The sequence below is a fragment of the Leopardus geoffroyi genome, chromosome C1, assembly GCF_018350155.1.
Source record: "Leopardus geoffroyi isolate Oge1 chromosome C1, O.geoffroyi_Oge1_pat1.0, whole genome shotgun sequence".
Lineage (NCBI taxonomy): Eukaryota > Metazoa > Chordata > Mammalia > Carnivora > Felidae > Leopardus > Leopardus geoffroyi.
This window is the reverse complement of record NC_059328.1, coordinates 72169721-72196496: the sequence shown is the minus strand read 5'-3', so window position 1 is coordinate 72196496 and position 26776 is coordinate 72169721. Positions and strand designations below refer to the sequence as shown.

Genomic DNA, 26776 nt, shown 5'->3' with positions numbered 1-26776 from the left:
ATCCCAAGCTCCTAGAACAGTTCCTGGCACAAAGTAGGCACTCAAGTAGTCCTGGTTGAATAATTGAAAGAATGCATAATACGCTAAGCTTTTGCCAATGACTTTGGATAGTCTCTGAAAATATCGAATGCCACACACTCAGATATTAGGTAAATATTTCTTTATTAAATGATTAATTCCATAAATAAATTCTTTTCACTGAATATAAAATTAAAATCATTTACAAATTATTCCAGTATTACATTTCCCTTCCCTCCCCAAAAGCTACATTTCGATAAATAAAAACATTCAGTCTTAAAACACCTGATTTCTGTTTGCAGTTTAGAGTGCAGATAGCTGCCTCTCACGGTCACTCACAGAGTGTCCCCTTCAGGAAGGGATGGCACCCCCTCCCATTTACTTCTTTCAAAAGATGAAGGCTTTAACTGATCAACTAATCTTTTTTTTTTTTTTAACAATTGTAGAACCAAAAGGAAGAAAAGCCTAGAGAAAAATATGCTTACCAAATAATTTACAAACAGAAAACAGAACGTCATCAACAGCACAAGCTCCAAAATGAAGCAGTAACGTGGGCTCCAATATTATGAAGCGAAGTATTCTCCCATCGTGGCTGCGTTAGTGTCCGTCCATCTGCACCAGCACACCTGGCAGTTTCAAAATACCTTAATACTACTCAAGAATGAGCAATGCATCCCTTCTACAATGAGTCCCTCACCCCCACCGCCCCCACCCATATCTCTGTGATTCTGGCACTCTTCTCCCCCCTCGTTTGTTCACCCTCGCGCTGGAAACCCAGGTGGCATTTAGTCCCTAAATTTGTGAATGTCATTGAACAGCCTGTAGAAGGGAAACACCGCCTCGTTGGCATGCGGGCAGTTGTAGTTGCACTTGCAGGACTGGATCATCATGACGTTCTTGGAAAACGTCTCCCCATCTTCGCAACGGAAGCGCATCTTCACAGTCCTGGTCTGCTGGGGCGTGCAGCAGCGGCCGTCCACGCACGAGCCGCAATACTTGGGCCGGTATTTCTTCACACTCGAACATCCAGCATAAGTAAACTTGACTGGTTCGGGGGATTTCTTGGTCTTGCTGCATTTCTTGCCCTTCTGTAAGAAAGAGGAAACAAGGAGAGTTAGGAACAGTGTTTCTCTGTCTCGGAAGAGAGGTTCACATCTCGCCCAGCTGCCAGGCAACAGTCTCCAACAAGCACCACCGGAACTTACTTTCAGGCTGCTGTACATCTGCTGTCCACAAGGCCGCACTTCACAAATCCGGGTTTCCTTCACCAGGCGGCATTCAAGGTTGTCATTGGTAACTCGTGTGGAGATACCAGTTCCACAGGTCTTGGAGCACTGGGACCATGAAGTTGTTTGAACGATACATTTCTGGCCACGTAAAGAAGGGTTGTATAGGATTCGAGGTTCCATTCCAAACGCTAGAGACAAACAAGAGGGAAAATTTCTCAGGGGCATAATGACACCAACAGACTCAAGGAGTCGTTTCTACAAAGCTTCAAACTAGGAATGTATTTCAGTACAAGGTCTTTCAGGCTCAGTCTCAACTTACCTGGGAGCCGCTTCAGGGAGCCGCCTTTTCCAACCGCAATTAATTCATTGTTCCTGGTTAACTCCACCTCCGAGGCATCAAATGCCAGCCCCTTGCCCAGGAGGCCATCCCGGTCGTCCGCGGGGTCCTTGGCACCATCCTCATCACAGACCCACTCCTCACAGCACTGCCCGGTAACTTTGACTAGCCGGGGGTTGGGACAGCCCAAGTTGGGGAGAGAGAGTTCTTGGGGACACAGAGGAATGCAGCCCACAGCGCCGTCGATACATGTGCACTGATGTTTACAGTTGGGCTGGAAACTTTCCCCATTCTGGTAGATTCTGGAGTTATATTCACAGGGTCTGCCCTCTGATTGAGCTGCAAAGAGCACCGAAAGAGAAAGGGAAAAGAGGATAAAGTTAAGATTCCCAACCACGGCCTGAAACTCATACATATTTTCTGCTGTTAAATTCAATTTATGGTAAAGTTCCCTACAATTCCTCGGGGACTCCAGACCAGAACAATAAGTTAGTCAGGAATCACTTTTCCGTATGCGCTTTTCGTTGGGCCCAGACACACTGAATTGCATTCCAGACTGCTGAAATCATGTGCCTTTCTGCCAAGCTACCAACAACAAAGCATCACCATACATGGTCTCAAAATTACTAAACTTCTGGACTACGGGGACTATTATTTTTTTAAAGGGGCCAAACCACAAGCATCTTACCTCTGCAGATCCCCTTCGGAGCGGTGGAACTGGCGCCGAAATTGCATTCCAGCCCCTTGGTGTGGTCGCAGGGCTGCATTTTGCTGCAGTCCTCGTTGAGCTGCTTGGCGCAGACCTTACAGCAGCCGCAGCCGTCCCGGACCAGCCCGACTCCCGGGGCGCACTTGGGCGCCTCCTGGGGGCAGTGGCAGGCGGCAGGGCAGGTGGAGAGCGCCTGGAGGGGGGTGGGGGGACAAGGCACGCGTGAGACTCGGCGCGGTTAGCAGACGAGCCCAGAGAAGGGAGGGTTCCTCCGACCCTGTCCGCAGGGGGTCTCTGATCCCGTCCAACCCGGCCACCTTTGGCGGCTGCGGCTGCCAGCAGGCCCCCCGACGCGTCTCCAGGGGGGGTTGAAGAAAGAGCTAACCCGAAACGCCCCCGAACTTTTTAGTTTAGTTTTCTCTGCGGGGAGCAATCTGGGGAAAGGGGAAGGGCCTGGAAGAGCGGATGGGGAAGCGGAGGCAAAAGAACTCACCAGCCTGGCCAAGTGGAGAAGGGTGACGGCGAAGGCGAGCGTCCTGGCGGTGCGGGAGCTCATTGTGGCGCGCAGGAGTCCGGACGAGCGCGGAAGCAAAGACGCCGATACACGGGTGCGCAGCAGTCGAGGTCTGGTGCGTGGATCCGGGAGACGGGACAGGCTCCGGTCCGTGCGGCGGGGTGGCGGGCCCGGTGGCAGGAGGGCGAGGGCTGGGGCGGCGAGCGGGCTGCAAGCGTCCTTCTCTTGAGGTCCTTCCCGAGGAGGCGCGAAGGGCGCGGGTGCTGCTCGGGGGCGCTCTCGCTCGCGGTCTGCCCAAGCGTCCAGAGCCCGCCTTTTATACGGGCCGGCCGCGGCGCCGCGTGTTGCAGTGACGTCGGCTCTGTCTGCGCGTTCCAGAATTCTCAAACATCTCAGGAATGCTGGTTGGCGCGGGCTGCTGCCAAGCGCCTCCCCTGGCTCCGTTGCACCTTTTTTTTTTTTTTTTTTTTTTTTGTCCTGGACCCGTCTAGAAAACAATCTACCGTTTTTTCCACTTTAAATAATGACTTCGATTGGGAGGGCTCTTTCTGGCGTGATGGTGGTGATGGTGGTGGAAGGGGCAAGGGGGGGGGGGGGCCGAGTTCAAAACTTTGCCTGGACTGGGAGGGTGGGAGGACCTGGGAGGGAGGAACAAAAGTGGTTTTGTTTGGTGATGCCGAGTTGACCGGGCAGCCTTGGAAGCCCTCACCCGGGAAGGCAGCGAGCTGTTTGCTTGTTTACAAAGAAGGTGAGAGTCAAGTTATCTATGGAGAGGCGAACGGGGAGGGGGAGTGTGTCTGTGAGCCAGGAGTCTATTTGTGGATTTCATGGAGGCATGCTCGAATCAAGTCCCAGCTTTGGTATGGTGTTTATTAGCCAAGTTAAGTGTATTGCAAATTAATACCCGCAGTGGCATTTATGAATGGGGGGGGAATCATTTTCCCCCACCGTCTGGCAGATTCCCAGGCAGAGGTCTTCCCCCTTCCGCCCCCCCCTCCCTTTTTTGGTATGTCGTACTTGTTTGTTTTTGGAGGTTCCCACTTTAGTTCCAGCCCACTGCCTGGGTTGGAAGTCCGAGAGGAAACAAACGCAGGGAGTTCTCCGGGAGGCTGACTTCTACTTCCTTACGGATGCGGGAGACAGGGTAAGCCCTTCCAGCCTCCCTCCCCGGTCGGGAGGCGTTGCTAACTAAGCAGCCAGCCAAAAGCAGAGGGGACCACCTTGCAGTAATTTGTCCTGAGATCATCACCTGTATGTACTGCAATGCCAAACCAGATTCCAGCATCATTGGGCCCAATGGATCTAAAGCTAAAAGTTTCGTGGGGTTTTTAACACTTTTCCTTGGGACCACTTAGAAGCCTCCCATTTCAAATGGATTGCAATGCTTTTCTAGCCAAGTACCGAGGAATACGAGATTTTCGGATATACTGTTCTGTAATAAAACTGTTAGCAGAATTTAAGATCCCGTTTTACCTGCAGCGCATGCCGTAGAAGACCCCCACACTGTTTGCTTTAACACTATCAGTATCATTAGTGTTACTGATAAATTCTCCCTCAAAGTTTCAAAAACTATATTCTTGTGCAATTTTAATAAAAACCCAAAGTAATTATGCCAGTCTTTTATATGTGCTCTAGAACTTTTCGTCCTTTCTAATGTGTTAGGGATGTTCTTCACAATTTAGCAGTCTTGCTTAAGAAGTCCCTCAGTGCCAACTTTTCTGTGAATTACTCTGATAAGTACAATGAGAAGCTATTGCAATTAAAACATTATCCAATAAAAAGAACCGTGGCAGGAAAGAGTTAAGTTTCATTCATTCAAAAGTGCCCTTTCATAAGTCTAAGAGGCTTTGGCTTGTGGGAGTAGGATCTCTAAGGCTTTGTTGGAGGGTTTGGGGTGCGTGGCTTACTTTTCAGGACTTGTCAGGTGTTATGCAAATAAAGAGGAAAATCTGGGCCCTACTTGGTACTCAAGACAGTCCATCCATTATTACTTAGAAAACGTTTTTTTTTTTCCTGCGTTAAAGCTTCATTATCGTTTCCCTCTTAATGAAGTGACTGGGGATGGGGGTGAGTAGGCGCAGTACAGGGTGGGAGGAGGTCGTGGGGAGAGAATGGAGAGGAGTGTTCCTGGCTTCTGTTGTGGAGTCTTTTCTATTTGACTTCATGGTTGTAAGTATTTCCAGATGGTGAATCAGACACCAGACGTAACAATATTTCCATATTTGGGTATAGCAGTAGCCTGCGTTTTTAACATTTTTCTGCCTCTGTTATCCAACCACAAAGCATTCTTGACAGCTTCAAATGTTGTTAAATATAGACTTAACTTCTGTTCCCAGAGCAGGAAATTCTTTGGAATTCCTTGTTTTTCACGCAATCTGTCTATCATGATTTAAAATAAAATTACAATGGATGATCCAACTGGCCAGTGTATATACCTTGCTTGCTCCTTTATTGAGGGGGACGGGAGATATGCAAAGAGATTCAGTCTGCCGCACAGCTTTGAAACACAGGCCATTCCAGAGATTCCTTTAAAAATCAGATTAAAGTTTTCTAACAAGGGTGTGTGGGTTTGTGTCTGGGCTTCAGTTGGGGAATCTTGGAGGATGAGTTTGCCCTGGAGGAGAAACTTAGAGAACCTTACCATCAGCCGCCCATTTAAAGCTGCGAGTATGTTGAGGTGGGGGAGGGGGGCGGGGGGGCCAGCTAGAGCAAACCGGGCCAGGAGGTGGGGGAGAGGGAGAGACTGGAGCAACCTATGTGCACAGCCTTTCCATATACTGCGTCCTGGTGTGCCTGCTAGTAAACGAAGGCATCGGACCAGAGGAACAGCAGCTCCTCACGTCCGGCTTCAGGACGGTCCAGAAACCCCAGACGTCCCGTCGCCTTCTCGCCTTCTTCGCTCAGGGCTGCAGATCAGTTCACGTTGACAGATTAGAGGAAAATGTGCAAATGTTTATGGGTAAGTGTCTTCGGATGCTAATTCTGCATGTTTCTTTTGCTCTTTTTCCTCACTCCCTCCCTGCATGTGCGCCCCATGATGGAATAACGGGCCGCCTTGTTTCCTTGTGCTGCAAGGCACAGAGAAGGAGCTGCTTGTTGTCTTCAGCAGCTCCCAGGTTTGAGCTGAGTGATGGGGACATCTCTCACTCGCTGCTGCCAGGGAATTTTAGGTCACCAAAAGAAGGGCTCACTGTCTGGCGGCAACTGAGAATAAGAATCACCCTAAAACTGACGACTCCGGTTTCCTAGCCCTAGACCAGTGGTTCTCAAACTTTGGCGTGTCTCAGAATCACCTGGTGGACTGATTAAAAGACTGATTGCTGGGCCCTACCCCAGAATTTCTTATTAGCTACATTTCTAACAAGTACGCAGGTGATGCTGCGGCTGGTGGTCCTGAGAACCACAGCCTTGGTCGGTTAGGAGTGCTTCTAATAGCCGTGTACATGTGCGTGCGTGTGCTCTCGTAGTCAGGTGCTCTCGCCCGCACACCCAGGCTCACAACTACACCTGTTACAGCCACTTGAATGAACAGAACAATTTGTGGTGACGACGAAAGGCCGGCTTTAAGGTGGCGCCGCCGGGCCATCCCTTCCACCCCGCCGCGTTCCCCCACCCACCCTGGGGAGTGATGGCAGGGAGCGCCACAGGTAATCCGGCTGACCGCGGGAACTGGACAGCTGGCGCGCGGGGAGGGCCTCGGCTGCCCCGGGGACCGCTGCGGAGACCGGGTGCGGGGTCCACGCGGCTGGGGGACCCGGGCTGGGGCGGTCCGCGCACCATGCCGCTCGCTGCCCGCCGCCCCCTGCCGGCTGCCCGGCCCGCGCGCCCTGAGTCGCCGCGGTGGGCAGCACTCGAGGTTTCCGGCGCGCGCCGCCGCAGGACGTTTCCAGCCCCGGCCCATATTTGGTGAAAGTCTTTCAGGACTCCGTCATCCAGCTCCGGGGGGCGGCGGCGGCGGCACTGGGAGCGGGTCCGGCGACGGCGCGGCCGCCGCGCTGCTGCTGAGTGCCTGGGCCTCCGGCCGCGGGGCCTCAGGCGCGGCGGGCGCGGGATGGAGCGCGCGCGGGAGACCGCCGCGGCCCAGGCCCAGCCCCAGCCCGCACCCCGGCGAGGGCCGAGGCCCAGCCCGCGCTGCGTGGGAGGCTGGCGCAGAGGGCGCCGCGGCCGGATTATGTCACTTTTCCCGTCCACCCCACTGTTGACTCTTCCTCCCAGCGGGGCAGCGAGTTGCTGCGTTGTGCCAGACTTAGAGGGTACGCCCAGGCGCGGGGGTGTGGGCGTGTGTGTCAGAGGGTGGCGTTTGCTCAGGCTTCGAGCCCACCCGAGAGCAGAGACGTGGAATCGACTCTGGAGAGAAGTCCCAAAGGCCTGGGTCCTATTATCTCTAGAAAGGAGAGTAGCTAGAGCTCGCCTCTCGGTTTCTTTGGGTCTTCCACAGCCCCTTCCTCTCTTCCTCGTCAGTAAATTCCTAGGCGGGGGTGGGGGGGGGGGCGGATCCCTGGAGGGGGAAGTCCTGGCTCTGCCGTCCACTAGCCTGCAGCCTTCGGTAAGCTGTCCATCCTTTCTAGACCTTGTACCCTTCATCAGTATAAATTGGGAAAGGAGACCAGTAGGTGGTAGAACGGGAGCAACCCCTTTCAGAGCTAAATCTCTTGCCATTCTCTCCTAATAATGACAGAAGCAAACAGTACCACGCTAAGTCAGGCACCGTTTTGAATGACTCCTGTATGTTGACTCATTTAATTCACCAGTGCCCCATTGAAGCAGATCTTGTTAACACCATTTTCTCTCTAAAGAAATGGAGGCACAGAAGGTAAGTGACTCACCAAGACACTCACCTGGGAGGTAGCAGAATTGGGCCCAGGCGTCTTGGTTCCAACAAGCCTTGTACTTAAACATTGTGCATACTGCCTGTTCCCCATCACTTCCTTCAGGCATTCAGGCCTGTCCCCTTTCCTTTCCTAGAACTTTACCTTTATTTAACTCTATCACAACTTACCCGGATATTCCAGAATAAATGCATCGGATAGAAAAATAGTTGATGAATTAACTGAAGCTATGGTAACCTCTGAGGAGGAGAGGGGAAGGGGGGTTGCATTTTAATGGGAAAAGCCTTAATGCACATACGTTCATGTAGTACGCTTTTAAGCACCTTGGCAGGCTGGTGGGAAAGACATCTAGGACCTTTGCGGTTCTTCTGATATCTCACAAGCCACATTGATCAAGGAGTCTCAACGTCTGGAACAAGGCTTTCGCTAGTAGAAATTGCATATGTCACAGAGATAAAGTTTTCAAGGTCACTTACTTGATTGTTCATCAGTCTGAGTGTTCCTTATGGGCTGAATATGCTATGAACCTGTTTTTTGCATTATATACATCATGAGTATATTTATCTATATATCCGAGGACAAATTGTTTATTCCCATTGAACCCTGGATTTATTCAGAGCTCATGATGTGTCATGGCACTGTGGCAGGAATTAGTGACATCAAAAAGAACACTTTAACATTGATGTTCCCCTGGAGGATTCTGCAGTCTGTTGCTGAAGTAGGTACAAAGTACTGTGTGGACACGTCTCTGCATGGGGAGTGAGGGTGGAAATACTTGGAGTCTGAAAGGATGAGCAAGGATCTGTATATGTGCTGCCGAAGCGAGCACAAGATGAGCAAGAATGTGAAGGACATTTGAGACAGAGGGAACAGGGTCTTGACCATGCGTGACGATGGTACACCTAGTGTGTCTGGACTACAGGATTCCTTTGGGGAACTGGCAGCAGGTCTGCTGGGACCTTCTACAAACGGCCTTACCTGTTATAACACTGGGACTCTGGCAGTCAGGAGCCATATGAGGCTTTGCCTTGGTTTCATCATCTATAAAATAATGGGGTTGCCCTGGCTCAGGGTATGTGCACTAAAGGGCTCACAGGGATCAGCCAGGTAAAAAATGATGTTTCGGGGATTTGTGGTAGCTGATACTTGGCCTCAGCATCGAGGAACCATGGTGATAGTGGGGACCAACCTTGGGGGTGCTGAGAAGTTGATAGGTGAAAATGTAGGTCCAGTGTTTGCCCATTTTCTCATTTTTTAAAGGATACCAGGGATCTGGATTTTTCTGTAAAGTCCTTTAATTTTTTACATGTTGGCAATTAATTAAAACAGTTAATCTAAGTTAAAACTCCATCTAAGTTAATCCTAGGCAAATCAAGGAAGGCAGTGTCTGGGCCCTGCCAGTTGTGGTCTCTAGGATGAATGACCCTAGAGCCTGTCCTGCTCCAGCATTGTTACCCCCAGCCATTCAAAAAAACATCAAATAATAGCACCCTGGGCTCCATTAATTGTTAGATTGACTGGACTTTCATTTACTTAAAAAATAAGGGCTGCCACTTAACTCAGTTGTAGGAGTTTATACTTTATCAACAAAATTGGAATGTGTCTTTTTCTTATTTTCTACTTTACTCCCAAACACTACTGGGTCTCCCTTTCTTCTCCCCCTGAATTTATGTTGTAAGCTGCTGGCATTGCCTTGGCAGCATAAGAGGAAACACTTTTTTTTTTTTTAGGGCATCTGTATCCAATGGGAACTATATCTGTTTATTTCTTCCACCTGGCGTCTGTCCACAGGAAGCCAGGCATTTCTAACCCCCTTACATTACAGAACTTATTTTGTGGTAACACAGAAACATTTTGTTGGAACAGACTAGAAGGCACCTCTCCCACTCCACCCTGCAACCCATCTTCTAAACATGATTGAGCAATATGATATGTATTATAAATCACTATCAAATGGCTCCAGATTTAGGTGATTAAGAACTAACCTTCTCCTCTTGTGTTTTATTTCCAGAGATAACCTGTGTCCTAATTACCCACTTAAAACCACACATACCACATTCAGAATTTAGAAAAGGTTTGATTTGGGCACAGTACTTGAGCACACAGATAGATCCTACAGAGAAATTGAAGCAATTTATTCTTACCAACTTTTTGCAGGTCCGAAGATTAAATGAAAAGGAGCATTCTGGCTGTGGGGCTGATTATGTGAAATAAGACGTAAGACATGTTTAATGCTCAGCAGGATGCTTGGCACATAGTAAGTGCCTAATAAATTCCAATTACTGCTACTGCTAAGCCCCATCATTACCTTCACTTTTACTACAATTAGCATAGAATGAGCTAGTCTTATTCTCTAGAGAATATTCTGCATTCTTTGAACTAGATGAACTCAAGCTGTAAAAACATTTGATAAGTGGTATATAGATGAAGTGATTTAAAAAAAAAAAAATCCATGCAGCCCAGTTTTCTGGCTTGCACTGGAGCCCCAGTGACCATTTAAGAAATCGCCCAGGCTTTGCCTATCATGGAATTGCAAATTTGCCTACAGGCAATAGTGAGCTGAGGGGCTTTTTGCCTTGGTTTCCTCTCCTATAAAAAATAATGGGATTGCCCCAACTCAGGAATCGTGCACTCAAGTGGTCCAGGGACCAGCCAGATACAAAACACCATGCCTGAGGAGTAATGCCAGCTGACACTTGGCCTCAGCAGACAGGAGCCATGGGGATAGTTATACCTATGGGGTCTGGGTTTTACCTGCCAAAGACTAGGGAGTTGATACATATAGCTGAGTTAGTGATTTTATCTAATGTTTATAACCTTGTTGGCTATAGTATTCCATCTTAGGTCCGTTTAAATGATGAGAAAACTGAGGCTTAGCTACAGTCAGTAACTGGTGCAAGGGCACAGAGCTACCGAGGGAGAGCAGAGTGTCTGTTTCTAAAGGCTTTTCTTTTGAGGGAGAACATGGGGTTTGCCTTCTGTGAAACCCATGTAAAAGTGTAGAAACTTGCCCTCAACTTCTTGACTTCCCATTAACAACTGACTGCGGTTGTTACTTAAATGTATTTCTTTTCTTTTTTTTTTTTAATGTTTATTTCTGAGACAGAGACAGAGCACGAGTGGGGGAGTGGCAGAGAGAGGGAGACACAGAATCCGAAGCAGGCTCCAGGCTCTGAGCTGTCAGCACAGAGCCCGACGTGGGGCTCAAACTCACAAACTGTGACATCATGACCTGAGCCGAAGTCAGTCGCTCAACCGACTGAGCCACCCAGGCGCCCCTTTAAATGTATTTCTAAGTGTGTCTTGGGTTTATTTGGTTTTCAGTAATTGTGGGCCCCAGTTTCTTCATGAGAGTCTGGTGATGAATGAGTTAAACAATAAAAGAGGGTTCCCTCCACACACAGCCCCTTGCCTAAGCTTGCTCCTATTTCCTCTGAAGAAAAAGAGATGTGTCAGGACAAAGGAGGAACTCAGAGATTGAGAGATATTTCTACTGTAACTTAGTCATCACCATCAGTTTTGTTACTGGAGGCAGACAGACCTGCTCCCGCTCACAACCATTGGTCACCCTCCAACAGTTACTAAGCACAGAGCCCTCCAGGCACCCACTGCGAACACCCTGTATCTCTGAGACTTGCACAAAGTGTCTCTCAGCCTTGGATGTGAGGGTGGGGTGGGGTGCCCAACATTATGACAATAAGTAAAAAGCAAAGAGCAATTTGAGGCTAGTCCTAGGCATTTAACAAAAAATCTTGAACTCCCTTTCCTTTGAGTAGGCTTTAGCTCTCAAAAAACAAAAACAAGACAAAACAACAAGAAACCCCACTGTTTTTCAACAATCTTTTTTGTAGTTTCTTTTTTTTTTTCATTCTTTTAAAACTGAGATACAATTGACGTATGGCTTTATATTAGTTTCAGGTGTACAACATAAAGATCCAATATTTGTATATATTGGGAAATGATCACCACAACATATATGTATAGGTAACACCCACCAACACATATAGTTACAGTTTTCTTTCTTGTGAGGTGAGCTTGTAAGATCTCTCTTAGCAACTTTGAAATATACAACACGGTAGTATTAACTATAGTTACCATGCTGTACATGATATCTCCAGGATTTATTTATTTTATAACTGGGAGTTTGTACCTTTGATCACCTAAACAGTCAATTCTTAATGGACAAAGATAATATGTGTTCAGTGCTTGAATTTCTGAGACTCTGGGAAAGACCACTGGGGAATTAGAAGGTGTAGACTATATACCGAAACACTGCAGATCCAAAAGATTGATAGATAGTTCAGGTCAATCCTATAAATACGGTATGCATGCCAGACTTTGTGCTAGGTGGCGATACAAAGAAGAAGAATATCTAGACTTTGTCATCATGGCTCTCACAGCCTGGGAGAGATGTGGATGTTTATGCAAATAATACAATACATTGATTGGGGCCTCTGGATGGCTCAGTGGGTTAAATGTCCGACTTCAGCTCAGGTCATGATCTCACAGTCTGTGAGTTTGAGCCCTGCATCAGTCTGTGTGCTGACAGCTCAGAGCCTGGAACCTGCTTCAGATTCTGTCTCCCTCTCTCTCTGTGCCCTTCCCTTGCTTATGCTCTCTCCCTCTCTCTCTCTCTCTCAAAAATAATAAACATTAAAAAAAGTAATACAATACAGTGATTGATGCTCTAGGTACAGTGCAACCAAACTCCTTTGGGGGTACAAACAAGGTATGTCTAATTTAGAGTCCCACCCTTTGAAGATGTGAGGACTTGGGGCGCCTGGGTGGCGCAGTCGGTTAAGCGTCCGACTTCAGCCAGGTCACGATCTCGCGGTCCGTGAGTTCGAGCCCCGCGTCAGGCTCTGGGCTGATGGCTCAGAGCCTGGAGCCTGTTTCCGATTCTGTGTCTCCCTCTCTCTCTGCCCCTCCCCCGTTCATGCTCTGTCTCTCTCTGTCCCCAAAAAAATAAACGTTGAAAAAAAAATTTTAAAGATGTGAGGACTTGTTCAGTCTGTAAATTTTGATGACTGGGAGGGATCAGGCACAGTTATGCACAGGCACTAACATCCACATTCCCTTTGAAGCTGGCAATTGCAGAAAACATGCACATCTTCGTGAGACATTAGCGAACACCTAAAAGTGGGAACCTGAAGATGAGCCTCTTAAAATGCATTGATTACAAACAAGAGCAACCCTTTGGGTGCTGTTGGATATTCTTATCACTATGGATCTTTTTTTCTGAGAGAGGAGGGAAGGGAACTGACATTTATAGGACACCTGACAGGAGCCAAATGCCTTAAAGGTTATCTCATTTAATGTTCCAGAAAATCCTCTAAGGTGAACATTTTAACATGGTTCTAAGCTTAGTAAGTGGGCGTTCAGAGAAGTTAAGCAACTTGCCCAAGATCAGACAGTTAGAATGTGACCAAACAAGCATTCTGACCCAGTCCTGTGTGACTCCAAAACCTGTGCCATTTCTACAATTCTGCTGCACTGTCCTGACTCCCTGAATTTCCATTCCCTGTATGAGTGTTTGCTCCTTCTCTGTTTTCTTCTATTATTACTACCTCCCCTTCATAGAGCCCGCCTTTCCCTTTCTCTTAGCACTTTCATGCTTATTGATGTTGAAGTCTTTGAGCCACTGGTGAGTCTAGCTTCTAAAAGGAGGTACAGACTAAAGTGAACGAGATCATTACCATCTTGTCGACATTAACACCACATCGTTAAAATCAGAGAGCAAGCATGGTGACATTAACCTTCACTTACATTTGCTTCCCTGCTTAGCACTGTGTAGAATGATTTAGAGGTATGTGATTTCTCCTCTCTGGGGACAGATGACAAGTTCCAAAGGATGTGTGTGGAGTTTAATGAGAAATAATGACGGAAGTATGATTTAGGGATTCTGTCTTTGAGAGACAGAGGGAGGTCACCTGCATGGCTCAGTGGGTTAAGTGTCTGACTTCAGCTCAGGTCATGATCTTGTGGTTTCGGAGTTTGAGCCCCGCTAAAAGCTCTGTGCTGACAGCTCAGAGCCTGGAGCCTGCTTCGTGTTCTATGTGTGTCTCTCTCTCTGCCCCTCCCGGGCTCACGCTCTGTCTGTCTTGCTCTCTTAAAAAGAAACATTAAAAAAATTTTTTTAAAGACAGAAGGGAAGTGCCATGGCAAAGGCTGAAATACAGTGCAATGCAGGCTCCATAAAGGCAAGATGGTAACAATAAAAGGTAACAGAAAGAACAAATACAAAGAGAGTGGAAACTCAGAAGGAAGCTAGATGACTATATGAAGAAGGTCCTGGGCCAATACACTGAGGCATATTTGCGCACACACATTCACGAGCTGCTGTGTTGGGGAAGGTAAGGATGGGAGAGTTGAAATGAGAAAATCATAGTGAATTATGACATTCCCATGGATTCATTTTCTTTTCCTGTTACCACAATTAATCTGGATTTCATTCACCTTTCTTTCCTCTGGGCTTTCACCACCTTCTAGGTCATCTTTCTGCTATTTTGAATAGAGAAATGCTTTACTCTCAGTCCAGGAAAGGTGACCAGAAAGGACCTACTTTCACAGGTGGGCTGTTTGTTTGCAAGGGCTTCAACCCTGAAAGCACGGGCCACAGAGGGAGGTAGGGATGAGGATGGGAATGGGGGCAAATTCAGGGAAGACTTCTGAAGTGGCATAAATGAGAATTGAGACAATTTCCACTTGAAGTCACCTCTCCACTTATGAGTCATTAACCATCTGGAACCAAGTGCAGTTAATTTAGCACCACGCTGGAAAGCTTATAATGTGAACCACATTCCAGGGCCCGGGCATCCAGGTTTTAATCCTTTGTAAACGCCTCTCTTTTGGAACACAATTTGGTGTCAGTACATAGGAACTAAGAATTGTGCCAACTGGTGAGTCATCGCTCTCTGCTTTCTTCCAGAGCACTGTGGGAAAAGGATGGGCAGACTGGGTCAGATAAAACCCAGTCCCACCCAAACTCTCACTGAAGGCTGGAAACAAATCCATTTTTTAAATGTTTTTAAAATCTAATTGGACTCAGAAAAGAGATAATAAGCCTCTGTTCTTTGGTTTCAACTTGGATCTGAAGCCTTGTTTTGTTTTCTAAGTCTCTAGGCTATCACACTGGGTTATAACTTTTTTGTTTGTACTTGCCTTTTAAAGGACATTTATTGGGGCAGTTGGGTGGCTCAGTCGGTTGAGCCTCTGACTCTTGATTTCAGCTAGGATCATGATCCCAGGGTCGTGGAATCCAGCCCCAAGTCGGGCTCTGTGTTGAGCGTGGAGCCTGCTTGGGATTCTCTCCCTCTCCCCTGCTTGTGCTCTAAATAAATAAATAAGCAAATAAATAAATAAATAAATGGACATTTATTAAATCATTAATGATCGATTGCACTGTGGTAGGTTTTGGGGATACAAAAGCGTGGTTCCTGACTTTGAGGACAATACAGGCTAGAGCTGTGAGGGCATACCTAAATAATGTGTGTGTAAATACTATGTAGTAAGTCTTTTCTTGAAGATACAATGGGCACAATCTCTTCTGGATCTCTGTCTGAACATGGACCCATACTAGGGATGAGGTTTTCTTATTGCACTGGATGGTGTTGCTCTTGGAATTCCCAGTGCTTCCTCTGCAGACTTGGAAGAACAAACTATATTTTTCTCTGCTTGAACTTAATTGACTATGCTTATGATATAGTATCAGCATAAGCCTTGGGAGTCCTCTAACACTCTCTCCTTAACAAAGGGTTGGATATTTTTGTCTTGAATACCTTTCCACTTTTGGTTGGTAAGCTGTCCAGGTGTTTATAGCCTTTTGCGTAAACTTGTGTCTTCTGGTGTTCTAATGATAACAAGTGGATATGTAAATTAATTCTTGGCCTTGGCTGAAATGGTGCATGGTGAATCTAAAGATTTCTGTTACATAGTTTGAAACATAAGGCCAGTTCTTTGAAGCCTTTTTCCTAGGCAGTTGACCACAATGGGAGTGGACAAGAAGGGAGGGCATATTGGGTAAGAGGACTGTACTCCAGGATTCTATTACATTTGGTGACATTTTAGAAAACTGTTTAATTTGATTCCACTATTGTTTGTGACTTGCCATCTGGCATTATTTCCTTTCTTCTGTTTTCTTTGGCTTTAGTTTTCTCTTATTTGTCAAGTTTCTTAATGTGGAGGCTGAGGTCACTGATCTAAAGATTTTTTTTTTTCTTTCTATTGTAAGCATTTAGCACTCTAGATTTCTCTCTAATCCCGCTTCAGCTGCATCCCACAAATTTTGATATGTTGTGCTGTTATTTTCATTCAGTTCAAAGGACTTTCTAATTTCCTTTTTGATTTCTTTTTGACTTCTGGGTTATTTAAAAGTGTTACCCAACTATTTGGATATTTTTCAAGTAATATTCTGTTACTTATTTTGAGTTTAGTTTAATTGTAGTCAGAAAATAAACTATGTATGACTTGAATGTTCTTAAATATTTTGAGACTAGTTTTTGTTCCAGAATATAGTCTATCTTGAAAAGAATACCTATGCTGCTGTGGACAGAGTGTTCCATAAATGTCAATTAGGTTATGTGGTGTGATAGTGATGTGCAAGTGTTCTATATTCACACTGATTTTTGTCTACCTACTCTTTGGGTAATTAAAAGAAGAGTATTGAAATCACCAACTGCAGTTATGGATTTTCTGTCAGTTTTTGTTTGATGTATTTTACACATCTGTTATTAGGTGCATAAACATTAAGGATTGCTAAATGCTCTTGATAAATTGACCCCTCTCTAATTATGAAATGACCTTCTGTGATAGTTAATTTTATGTATCAACTTGATTAAGCCACAGAGTTCCCAGATATTTGGTCAAACATTATTCTGGGTGTCTGTGAAGGTGTTTTTGGATATGAGTAACATTTGAATTGGTAGACGGAGTAAAGCAGATTGTTCTCCCCAGTGTGCATGGGGTTCATCCAATCCCTTGAAGGTCTAAATAGGACCAAAGGCTGAGTAAGAAGAAATTCCTCCTACCTGAGTGCCTTTAAGCTGGGAATATCTTTTTTTTTTTTTTTTTTTTTTTCCTGTCTTTGGACTTGAACTGAAACATCTGTTCTCCCTGGCTCTTGAGCCTGCTGGCCTTAGGAGCAGAACTCCACCATCAGCTCTCCTGGGGCTCCAGCTTGCCAACTGCAGATCTTGGGACTTGTCAGCCTCCATACTCCTATGAGCCAATTTCTTATAATATACTTTATTATATATTTTATATACACTTCTTTTTTATACATATTTATGTAATGTATATTACAATTATTACATCTTCTATCTGTACCTATTTATATGTATATCTCCTCTTGGTTTGGTCTCTCTGGAGAACACTAATACATTCTCTTTATCCCTAATAATATTATTTGCTCTGAAATCTACTCCCAACTCCAGCCTTCTTTTCATTAGTTGTTAGCATGCTATATTTTTTCATCTCTTACTTTTAATCCATGTGTGTCTTTTTTTTTTTTTTTTAATTTTTTTTTCAACGTTTATTTATTTTTGGGACAGAGAGAGACAGAGCATGAACGGTGGAGGGGCAGAGAGAGAGGGAGACACAGAATCGGAAACAGGCTCCAGGCTCTGAGCCATCAGCCCAGAGCCCGACGCGGGGCTCGAATTCACAGACCGCGAGATCGTGACCTGGCTGAAGTCGGACGCTTAACCGACTGCGCCACCCAGGCGCCCCAAATCCATGTGTGTCTTTACATTTAAAGTGGGTTTCTTGTTTTGCTTGTTTACCCAATGTAGCAGGTATCTATCTTTTATTATTATTTTTTTAATGTTTATTTCATTTTTGAGAGAGAGAGAGAGCGCGCTCTAGCAGGGGAGGGGCAGAGAGAGAGGGAGACGCGGAATCTGAAGCAGGCTCCAGGCTCAGAGCTGTCAGCACAGAGCCCAACGCAGGGCTCCACCCCATGAACTATGAGATCATGACCTGAGCCGAAGTCAGACACTTAACTGACTGTGCCACCAGGTGCCCCTGAGGTCTCTATAATTGAGGTGTTTAGACCATTCACACTTAATGTGATTATTAATACAGTTGGGATTAATCTGTCATCTTGCTCTTCTCTACGTGTCCCATCTATTTTTGTCTTTATTTTCAACTTTTTCTTCCTTTTTCAGACTAAATTTTTTAGATAATTCTACTTTACTCCTTTCATTGGCTTATGGGCTATAACTTTTTGTTGTTTTATTTCAGTGGTTGCTTTGGGGATCACAGTATATGTTTTAAATTTATCACAGTCTACCTTCAAGTGATTTGATACTGTTTCGCATACAGCATAAGTACCTTATGACATTGCAGCAGTTCTCCCTGAAGCACTTCTTTTAATGTTTCTTGTGCAGGTGTGCTGGTGATCAAGTCTCTCAGCTTTTGTGTATCTAAAAAAGAAGTTGTTGAATTTTCATTTTCTTAGCTTTTTTATTTTGAAATAATGTCGACTCCAGGAAATTGCAAAAATAGTACTAGTAGTACTAGAGTGAGTCCCATGAACTTTTTACTGAGCTTTCTCCAATGGTGGCAGCTTATAACTGGAGTACAATAAAACCAGGAAATTGACGTGAATACAGTACTGTTAACTAGACTACTGACCTTACTCAGTTTTTACCAGTTGTTTCATGTACTCATTTGTGTATTTTACCTTCACGTTTGAAAGTTATTTGTACTGGATATTGGACTTCTATGTTGGCAGTCTTTTCTTTCATTAAAAGATATCTCACTGCTGTGGCTTGTGTTGTTTCTGATGAGAAGTCTTCTGACATTCTTATCTTTATTCTTCTCTATGTAATGTATCATTGCTGTGGCTGCTTTTACAAATTTTCTGTTTATCACTAGTTTTAAGCAATTTGTAAGGTGCCTTGTGTAGTTTTCTTATGTTTCTTGTGCTTGGGTTTCTTGGATCTGTGCATTTATAATTTTCATTAAACTTGGGAAAATTTTTCAGCCATTATTTCCTCAAATTTTTTTGGTGTCACCACACTCCCCCTCTGCATTTAGGAGACTCCATATTACGTCACTTGAATTTTTTACCAACTCAGTGGAAGTCTATTTTATTTTAGTCTTTTATTCCTCTGTGTGTTTCATTCTAGATATTTTTTAATGCTATATGTAAAGTTTATTAATGTTTCCTGAATGACATATAATCTGTTAATCACATTTTTGTATTATTTTTACATTTATTGTATTTTTCATCTGAGACATTCTATTTTCAATTCTAGAAGCTTGATTTGGGTCTTTTAAAATATCTTCCATGTAGCTACAGAGCATAGTTAACCTTTTTGTGACCTGGCCTTGTTGAATATATGGGATGTAGTTATAACTCTTTTAATGTTCTTCTCTATGAATTCTATCATTATGTGTCATTCCTGGGTCTGTTTCTACTGAATTATTTTTCTCTTCAACATAGATCCTATTTTCCTGCTTATTTGAAAGCCTGACAATTTTTGATTGGATGTCAGGCATTGTGAATTTTATCTTCTTGGATGCTAAATATATTTATATTCCTAAAAGTATTCTCAGATTTTGTTCTAGACCATAGATTACTTGGAAACAATTGGATCCTTTCAAGTCTTATTTTTAAGCTTTGTTAGGGAAGAGAGCTGCATTTAGGCTAGGCTGAATTTGTCTCCACCACTGAAGCTAACCCTTTCTGTGTACTTCAACTGATGTCCCCTGACAAGAAGTTTTTCACTCTAGCTGGTAAAAACAGAAACTATTCCCAGTTCTATGTTTGTTCCAAGAATTGTTCCTTCCACTCCTTTTAGGCAGTTCTTTCCCCAGCCTTGGAATAGTTTCCTCACCTGAATGCACCATTCAGTACTTGGTTGATGACACCAAGGCTGTGCTTTTCAGGTCTCTGAGGCTTTCTCTGTGCAGCTCTTCCCTGTCCAGTGCTCTGCACTATATTCTCTAGACACTTTGGCTTCCCTACACACCTACCTCTGTCTGATCAACTCAGGGAGACTGCTGGACTCTGACTGGGTTCCCCTGCCAGTCTGGATATTCCTTTTAGGCAGTTAGCTGGGTTGATTGTAGGTCTCATCTCTTATTTTCCCACTCGAAACAATCACTAGACTGTACTGTTTGATGTCCAATGTCTACAAAATGTTGTTTCATCATACATTTTGTCTAGTTTTATTATTTGTTGCAGGTAGTAAAGTAAATATGGCCATTGTTTCTCCGTTTTAGCACAAAATGGAAGTTCTGCAACTGGAATTTTGCTGAAGAAACTCTATTGGTTCCCTAGGGCTGCTGTAACAGAGTATCATAAACTAGATGATTTAAAACAATATAAATTTATTCTCTCACAGTTCTGTAGGCTTGAAGTCCAAAACCAAGTGGTCAGCAGTGCCATGCTCCTTCCAAAGACTCTTCCTTGCCTCTTCTAGCTTTTGGTGGTTGGCTGCAATCCTCACTGTTCCTCAGCTTTAGATGCATAACCCCAATCTCTGCTTTCATCTTCACATGGCTTCTCCCCGGTGTGCCTATGTCTGTGTCCAAATTTCCTCTTCTTATAAAGGTACCAGTCATTGCATTAGGGTCCACCCTAATCCAGTATAATCTCATTTTAACTTGATTACATCTGTGTCTTAGTTCAGGGTGCTGTAACAGAATATCATAGACAGGGTAGCTTAAAAACAAACATTTATTAATCACAGTTCTGGAGGCTAGGAATTCCAAGTTGAAGGTCCCAAGAGACCCAGTGTCTGGTGAGAGCACCATTCCTGGTTTGCAGATAACTGTCTTCACTGTATCCTCCCAGCAAAGAGAGCAGGAAGGTATTCATCTCTCATCTCTTCTTATAAGGGCACTGATCCCATTCATGAGGTCTCCACCTTTATGGCTTAGTTCCCTCCCATTGGCCTCATTTCCCAATATCACCCACATTGGCAATCTAGGCTTCAACATGAAGTTGTGGGGATGGGGGACATAAACATTCAAGAATTCAGTCCATAGCACTCTGTAATCACCCCACATCAAATAAGGTCACATTCACAGGTACCAGGAGCTAGTGTTTTAACATATCCTTTGGGGGGGACACAATTCAATCCATAACAGAAACATTTCTTCTTCTTCATTTATATATATATATATATATATATATATATATATATATATATACACACACACATATATATATAATATATATAATTTAATGATATATATAAATATATATACATATATATGTGTATATATATCATTAAATTATATATATTTATATTTATATATTTATATATATACATATATATTTACATGTATATATACATATATATTTACATGTATATATACATATATATTTATATATATATACATATATATATTTTTTTAATGTTTGAGACAGAGACAGACTGAGAGAGCATAAGCATGAGCAGAGCGGGAGGAGGGGGTGCAGGGAAGAGAGGGAGACACAGAATCCGAAGCAGGTTCCAGGCTCTGAGCTGTCAGCACAGAGCCCATCATGGGGCTGGAAATCATGAACCATGAGATCATGACCTGAGCTGAAGTTGGATGCTTAACTGACTGATCCACCCAGCTGCCCCAATATCTTTTTTTTTTTTTTTTAAGTAAGCTGTATGCCCAATGTGGGGCTTGAACTCACAACCCAAAGATCAAGAATCGCGTGCCGTACCAACTAAGCCAGCCAGGTGCCCCCTTCTTCATTTTTTAAAATGATATTTTAAATTTTATTAAGTTTTTTTTTAATTTTTTTCACATTTATTTATTTTTGAGAGACAGAAAGAGACAGAGCACAAGTAGGGGAGGGGCAGAGAGAGAGAGGGAGACACAGAATTCCAAGCAGGCTCCAGGCTCTTAGCTGTCAGCACAGAGCCAGACACGGGGCTCAGCTGGAACTCACAAACCGTGAGATCATGACCTGAGGTGAGGTTGGATGCTTAACTGACTGAGCCACCCAGGCACCCCCCCCACCCTGTTCTTATTTTGATTAAAGCATATTTTAGATAAAACAAAGATGATTGATCTTTGTGGAAAACTGTTAAAATACTCTGCATTGTTAGTTTATTTTTGGATGTCCTCAAGTATTTATGATAGTTTCTAAATCAACTCCATATTTATCTTTTCTTAAATATGATTTAATACAATGAAATTATTGCTTTAAAACTTCTAATATTGGCTTAAAAAAAAAAAGAAAGAAAGTCATTATATATTTTTTGGCCTTCTGTTTCACCCTGAATCAAAGTGATTATTAGAGATTAAAAGGGAAATTGTAGGAAGTCGCTGCTGTGATGTTATCTTAAAAGTAGCTTCTTGCTTGAGGATTAAAATGTGTAGTCAATTAAGTTTTCATTATCTGGAGGGATTAGAAGAAATGCTGTCAAATAGGCTGACCCTTGATTCCATTTACAACTTCTTTTTAAAGGAAATCCAGAAAGGAATCACTCACATACTCATCCAGTCTCTAATAAAGTTTAATTCCATGAGCTAATATCATCAATGACAGAACCATGATCAAAATTAGAACAGGACTTATAAAGGTCTACACTGTAAATGGACTTTCCTTAGGGTAATAATCAGTGTTTAATCCATGTGCCCATGGATCCATAGGTTTTCTGAAGTGGAAGGGAATTCTGAGATCTCCATCATCATGCTTAATATGTTATACTATTTTAATTGTCTATGTGACTTTCTCCCCCATAAGAACCTTGAGAGAACAAATACCTTGGTACTTAACACAGTGTAATGTACTAGGTTTTCAGTAAATATTTGTTCAAGACAACAGGAAATAAGAAAGGAAGGACCAAACAAGTGAATGAATAAGGCCCAAAGAAGTTTAGCATCATGTCTATGGCCACGTAAATAATGATAAGGTAGAACTAAAACTTGCTCTCCTGGTTCTCAAGTAGTTTTCTTTACAACATCTCCTGTATTTATTATCTCTTTGAATATTCGTTCTTTATCTGCATTTTACAAATTTTCATGAATAATAATAGATAGCACTCTTACAATACTTAATATCTTCCTGGTATTTTTCTTTTTCTTATTTTCTTTCTTTTCTTTTTTTTTTTTAAGAGAGAGAGGGAGAGAGAGTGCAGTTGCACTTATGCACCTGCACTTGCACATAAGCAAATGGGGGAGAGGCAGAGGGCGAGGGAGGGCAAGAGTCTTAAGCCAGCTCCATGCCCAGTGAAGAGTCCTACACAGATTCTGACCCGAGCCAAAATCAAGAGTCAGACACTTAACTGACTGAATCACCCACGTGGCCCACTCCTGGTATTTTTCTAAGTGCTTTCAATGTATTAAAGTCATTTGTTCTTTATAACAACTCTATAAGATAGGCATTATTTTCCCTACATTACAGGAAACTGAAATACAAAACACTTAAGTAATATGCTCATGGTCTCATGTCTAGTAATTGGTAAAGCTGAGATTAGAACCCAGGCAGTCAAGCACTAGAGTCTATGTATAAACCAAACCACTATGATATGGTCCTTGAAATAGAGTCCCATTTATCTTTTTGTTAAAGTTGTGTGAGGAAAAGTAAAATAATACCTAATACAGAATAGCATAATACAAATTTTATTGTACAAAGAACGTATTTTTTTAATGTGTTTTTATATTCAAGATGCTCATTTTTTAAAAATTTCCACTGAAAGATACAAAAACAATAGAAAAAAGGTTTATAAACTAATACTGAGAAGCAAATTAAGTATTCCATGGATAGTAGTTTGACAGACTTTTTATAAACAATTTTCTAAAAGTCAGAATTGATTTTTTGTTTCTCCAAGGGACTTAAGACTTACTCTTCTTAGGAGCACGTGGGTGGCTTAGTCAGTTAAGCGTCCTACTTTTGATTTCAGCTCAGGTCATGATCTCATGATCCAGTCCTCCAAGGGCTCTGCACTAGGCACAGAGCTGCTAAAGATTCTCTCTCTCCCTCTGTTCCTCTCCTCATGCATGTGCACGTGCTCTCTCTCTCTCTCTCTCTCTCTCTGTCAAAAAAAAAAAAAATTTTTTTTTAAACAAAGACTTGGGGCACCCAGGTGGCTCAGTCGGTTGAGCATCCAACTCTTGATTTTGGCTCAGGTCATGGTTTCATGTCATGGGATCAAGCCCCACATGGGGCTCTGCACTGAGCATGGAATCTGCTTGGGATTCTCTCTCTCTCTCTTCCTCTGCCCCTCCTCTCCTCTCCCCACTTGTGCTCTCTCTCTCTTTAAAATAAATAAAAAACAAATAGGTTTTTTAAAAAAGACATTCTTTTTAACCTTTTCTGTATAATTCTAAAGTAAAAGTCATTCTAGTGCTATTCATTTTTTTTTAATTGCTTGCTCTAGGGTTTGCAATATACATTGTTAAACTTATCACAGTCTTTCTTCAAATAATGTTACATAGCTTCATGCATAATGCAAAAACCTTACAACAGTATATTTCCATTTCCCTCTCTGATCTTTGTGCTATTGTATTATATGTTTTATGTCTATATATGTTTTAAGCTCCACAATACCTTGTAATTCTTTTTGCTTCAATCCACTATCTTTTAAAGAAATTTTAAAATTAGAATAAAAGTATTTCATATTTACTCATGTATTTATCATTTCCAATACTCATTATTCCTTTGTGTAGATCCAGATTTCCATTTGATATGATTTTCCTTTTGCTGGAGAAACTTCCTTAAACATAATTTTATAGCTCAGGTATGTTGATGATAATTTATTTCTGCTCATGTTTATATAAAACAGTTTTTATTTTGCCTTCATTTTTGAAAACTATTTTTGCCAGATTTGGAATTACAAGTTAACAGGCTTCCCCTCCCTCTTTAACGCTTTAAAGATCTTATTCCATTGGCTTTTGGCTTGTGTGTTTCTGAAAAGAAGTCAGCTGTAATTCTTATTTTTGTTGCTCCCTAGGTAATCAGTCTTTTTTTTTTTTTTTAATGTTTATTTTTGAGAGAGAGAGAGAAAGAGACAGTGTGCACAAAAAAGGGAGGGCAGAGAAAAGGAGAGACACAATCCCAAGACACAATCCTCTGCACTGATGGCGCAGAGCCTGATGTGGGGCTCAGTCTCACGAACCGTGAGATCATGACCTGAGCCAAAAGTAAGACTCAGATGCTCAACCAACTGGGCCACCCAGGCACCCTTCCCCCTAGGTCATCAGTCTTTCCCTCTGGCTGTTTTCATATTTTCTCTTTATCATTGGTTTTCAACAGTTTGGTAATCATGTACCTTGGTGCTGTTTATTTTTTGTTGTTTTTAGCCTGCTTGAGATTCATTAAATTTCTTGGGTCTGTGGGTTTTTAGGTTTGGTCAAATTTGGGAAATTTCTCACTATCAGGACTTCACATGTTTTTCTTTTTTCCTACTCGTCTCCTGAGACTTCAGTTTTACAGCTAATAGACTGCTTGCTATTATTCCAAAAATCATGGAGGTTCTGTTCATTTTTTTCTTTTTTTAGTCTTTTTTTCTTTCTGTGCTTAATTTTGAATATATTCTAAATTGCTAAACCCTCAAATTCACTAATTTTTTTCTTCTTCAGTGTCTTATTGTTAACCTCATCAGTGAAATTTTTATTTCAGGCACTATATTCTTTATTCCCAGAAGTTCTATTAATTATTTAAAAAATATATTCAACTCTCATTATATTTATGTTTTCTTTTAAATAATTGTATATCGCTGTAGCAGTTGTTTTAAATTTTTTTAATGTCTATTTTTGATAGAGAGAGAGAGAGAGAGAGAGAGACAAAGTGTGAGTGGGGAAGGGGTAGAGAGAGAGGGAGACACAGAATCCGAAGCAGCTCAGGCTGAGTTGACAGCACAAAGCCTGACATGGTGCTAAAACTCAGGGACTGCAAGATCATGACCTGAGCGGAAGTCAGACATTCAACTGACTGACCCATCTAGGTGCCCCTATAATAATTATTTTAATGTTATCTGCCTAGGATCATTATCTCTGTCATCTTTTTTTAGTTTATTTATTTATTTTTGAGAAAGAGAGAGAGAGAGAAAAAGAGTATGCACGTGCATGTGGGGGAGGGGAGAGAGAGAGAGGGAGGAGAATCCCAAGCAGGCTCCATGCTGTCAGCATGGAACCAGCTTGGGGCCCAATCTCATGAACTGTGAGGTCATGACCTGAGCCAAAATCAAGAGTTGGATGCCCAACCATCTGAGTCACACAGCCACCCCTCTGTCCTTTTTAGAAAGTCTGTTTCTAATGATTATTTTTTCTCTTTATTCTGAATTACACTTTCCCCTTCTTGGTATGTCTGAGTGTTATAGATGTTATATTGTTCAGTTTCTGTATTTGTTGTCTTTCTTTGAATAGTGAGGCTTTGTTTTGGCAAGTAGTTAAGTTACATGAAGATAAGTTTGACCCATTTAAGACCTTATAACTTTTCTTTTTTTAACGTCAGCTCTGTCAACACAGAGCCCATTACGGGGCTTGAACTCACAGACCATGAGACCATGACCTGAGCGGAAATCGGACGTTTAACCGACTGAGCCATCCAGGCTCCCCAAGACCTTATACTTTTCTAAAGCAGGTATAGAGTAGCCTTCTACTAAGATGTGACTCTACTAGTGTCTATACTGAATGATCTAGAATGTCACTGAGGTCTCTCTATTAATCAAAATCAAAAGTCAGAGAGGCAAATCAAAAGGAGTTGGTCAGGATGGCTTCACTGAGAAGGTAATGGTTTACACATAAATGCTTTTCTTTTACTTTTCTTTATTGGATCAATGGGTGTGAATTATTCTAATAATATCGAACTGCTTTGCAGGTCATAACATTTTATACTTTCACCAGTAGTTTAGGAGAATGCCTGCCTCACAATATCATTGACAGCATTGAGTATTATGTTTAGTAAATTATAGTATAATCTCTTGGAAGTAATATCATGCAGTCATTAGAATCATGTTTTTTGAAAACTAATGACTTGGAGGAAGAACTCTTAAAACTGTTAATTGAACAAAAGCAGGATAAAAAAAAATTTATATACATTGAGATCTCACTATTAAATAAAGATCATTTATATTGTTTGTTTATAGCATTTATCTGTGGATAATGGGATTATGAGAGATTTTTATATCCTCATTTTTTTAGTATTACCTTGATACTAAAAACTACTTTAAAACATGAGGTATC

General features: G+C 42.8%; 2 protein-coding genes across 8 annotated transcripts in view; one reads left to right on the top strand and one right to left on the bottom strand.

Moving 5' to 3' along the window:
• Window positions 1-145: 145 nt before the first annotated feature.
• Window positions 146-3156, bottom strand: CCN1 (cellular communication network factor 1). The gene is made up of 5 exons (XM_045478118.1): window positions 2787-3156; window positions 2273-2486; window positions 1567-1923; window positions 1224-1435; window positions 146-1106 (listed from the first exon to the last, which is right to left on the bottom strand). Exons 1-5 carry the CDS (start codon window positions 2847-2849, stop codon window positions 804-806), a joined length of 1149 nt encoding a protein of 382 aa, XP_045334074.1. The 5' UTR covers window positions 2850-3156; the 3' UTR covers window positions 146-803.
• Window positions 3157-3429: 273 nt separating this feature from the next.
• DDAH1 (dimethylarginine dimethylaminohydrolase 1) overlaps window positions 3430-26776 on the top strand; it is a 246140-nt gene continuing 222793 nt past the window's right edge. For 2 of the 7 annotated variants that reach the window (XM_045478111.1, XM_045478110.1), the window contains exon 1: window positions 3438-3555. Coding sequence is in view for 4 of the 7 variants with exons in the window: in XM_045478100.1 (XP_045334056.1) it covers window positions 5213-5474; window positions 5608-5766 (421 nt within the window). In the remaining 3 variants the exon portion in view is untranslated. The other 5 variants (XM_045478102.1, XM_045478103.1, XM_045478100.1 and 2 more) reach the window with 5 other exon arrangements.

Excerpts from the sequence above, each read along its gene's own strand:
- CCN1 (XM_045478118.1), bottom strand. The coding sequence starts at position 2,849 with ATGAGCTCCCGCACCGCCAGGACGCTCGCCTTCGCCGTCACCCTTCTC. Across the intron at positions 1,924-2,272 it reads TCCGAAGGGGATCTGCAGAG|CTCAATCAGAGGGCAGACCC; the intron begins GTAAGATGCTTG and ends TGCTCTTTGCAG. Across the intron at positions 1,436-1,566 it reads CTCCCTGAAGCGGCTCCCAG|CGTTTGGAATGGAACCTCGA; the intron begins GTAAGTTGAGAC and ends GTTTGTCTCTAG.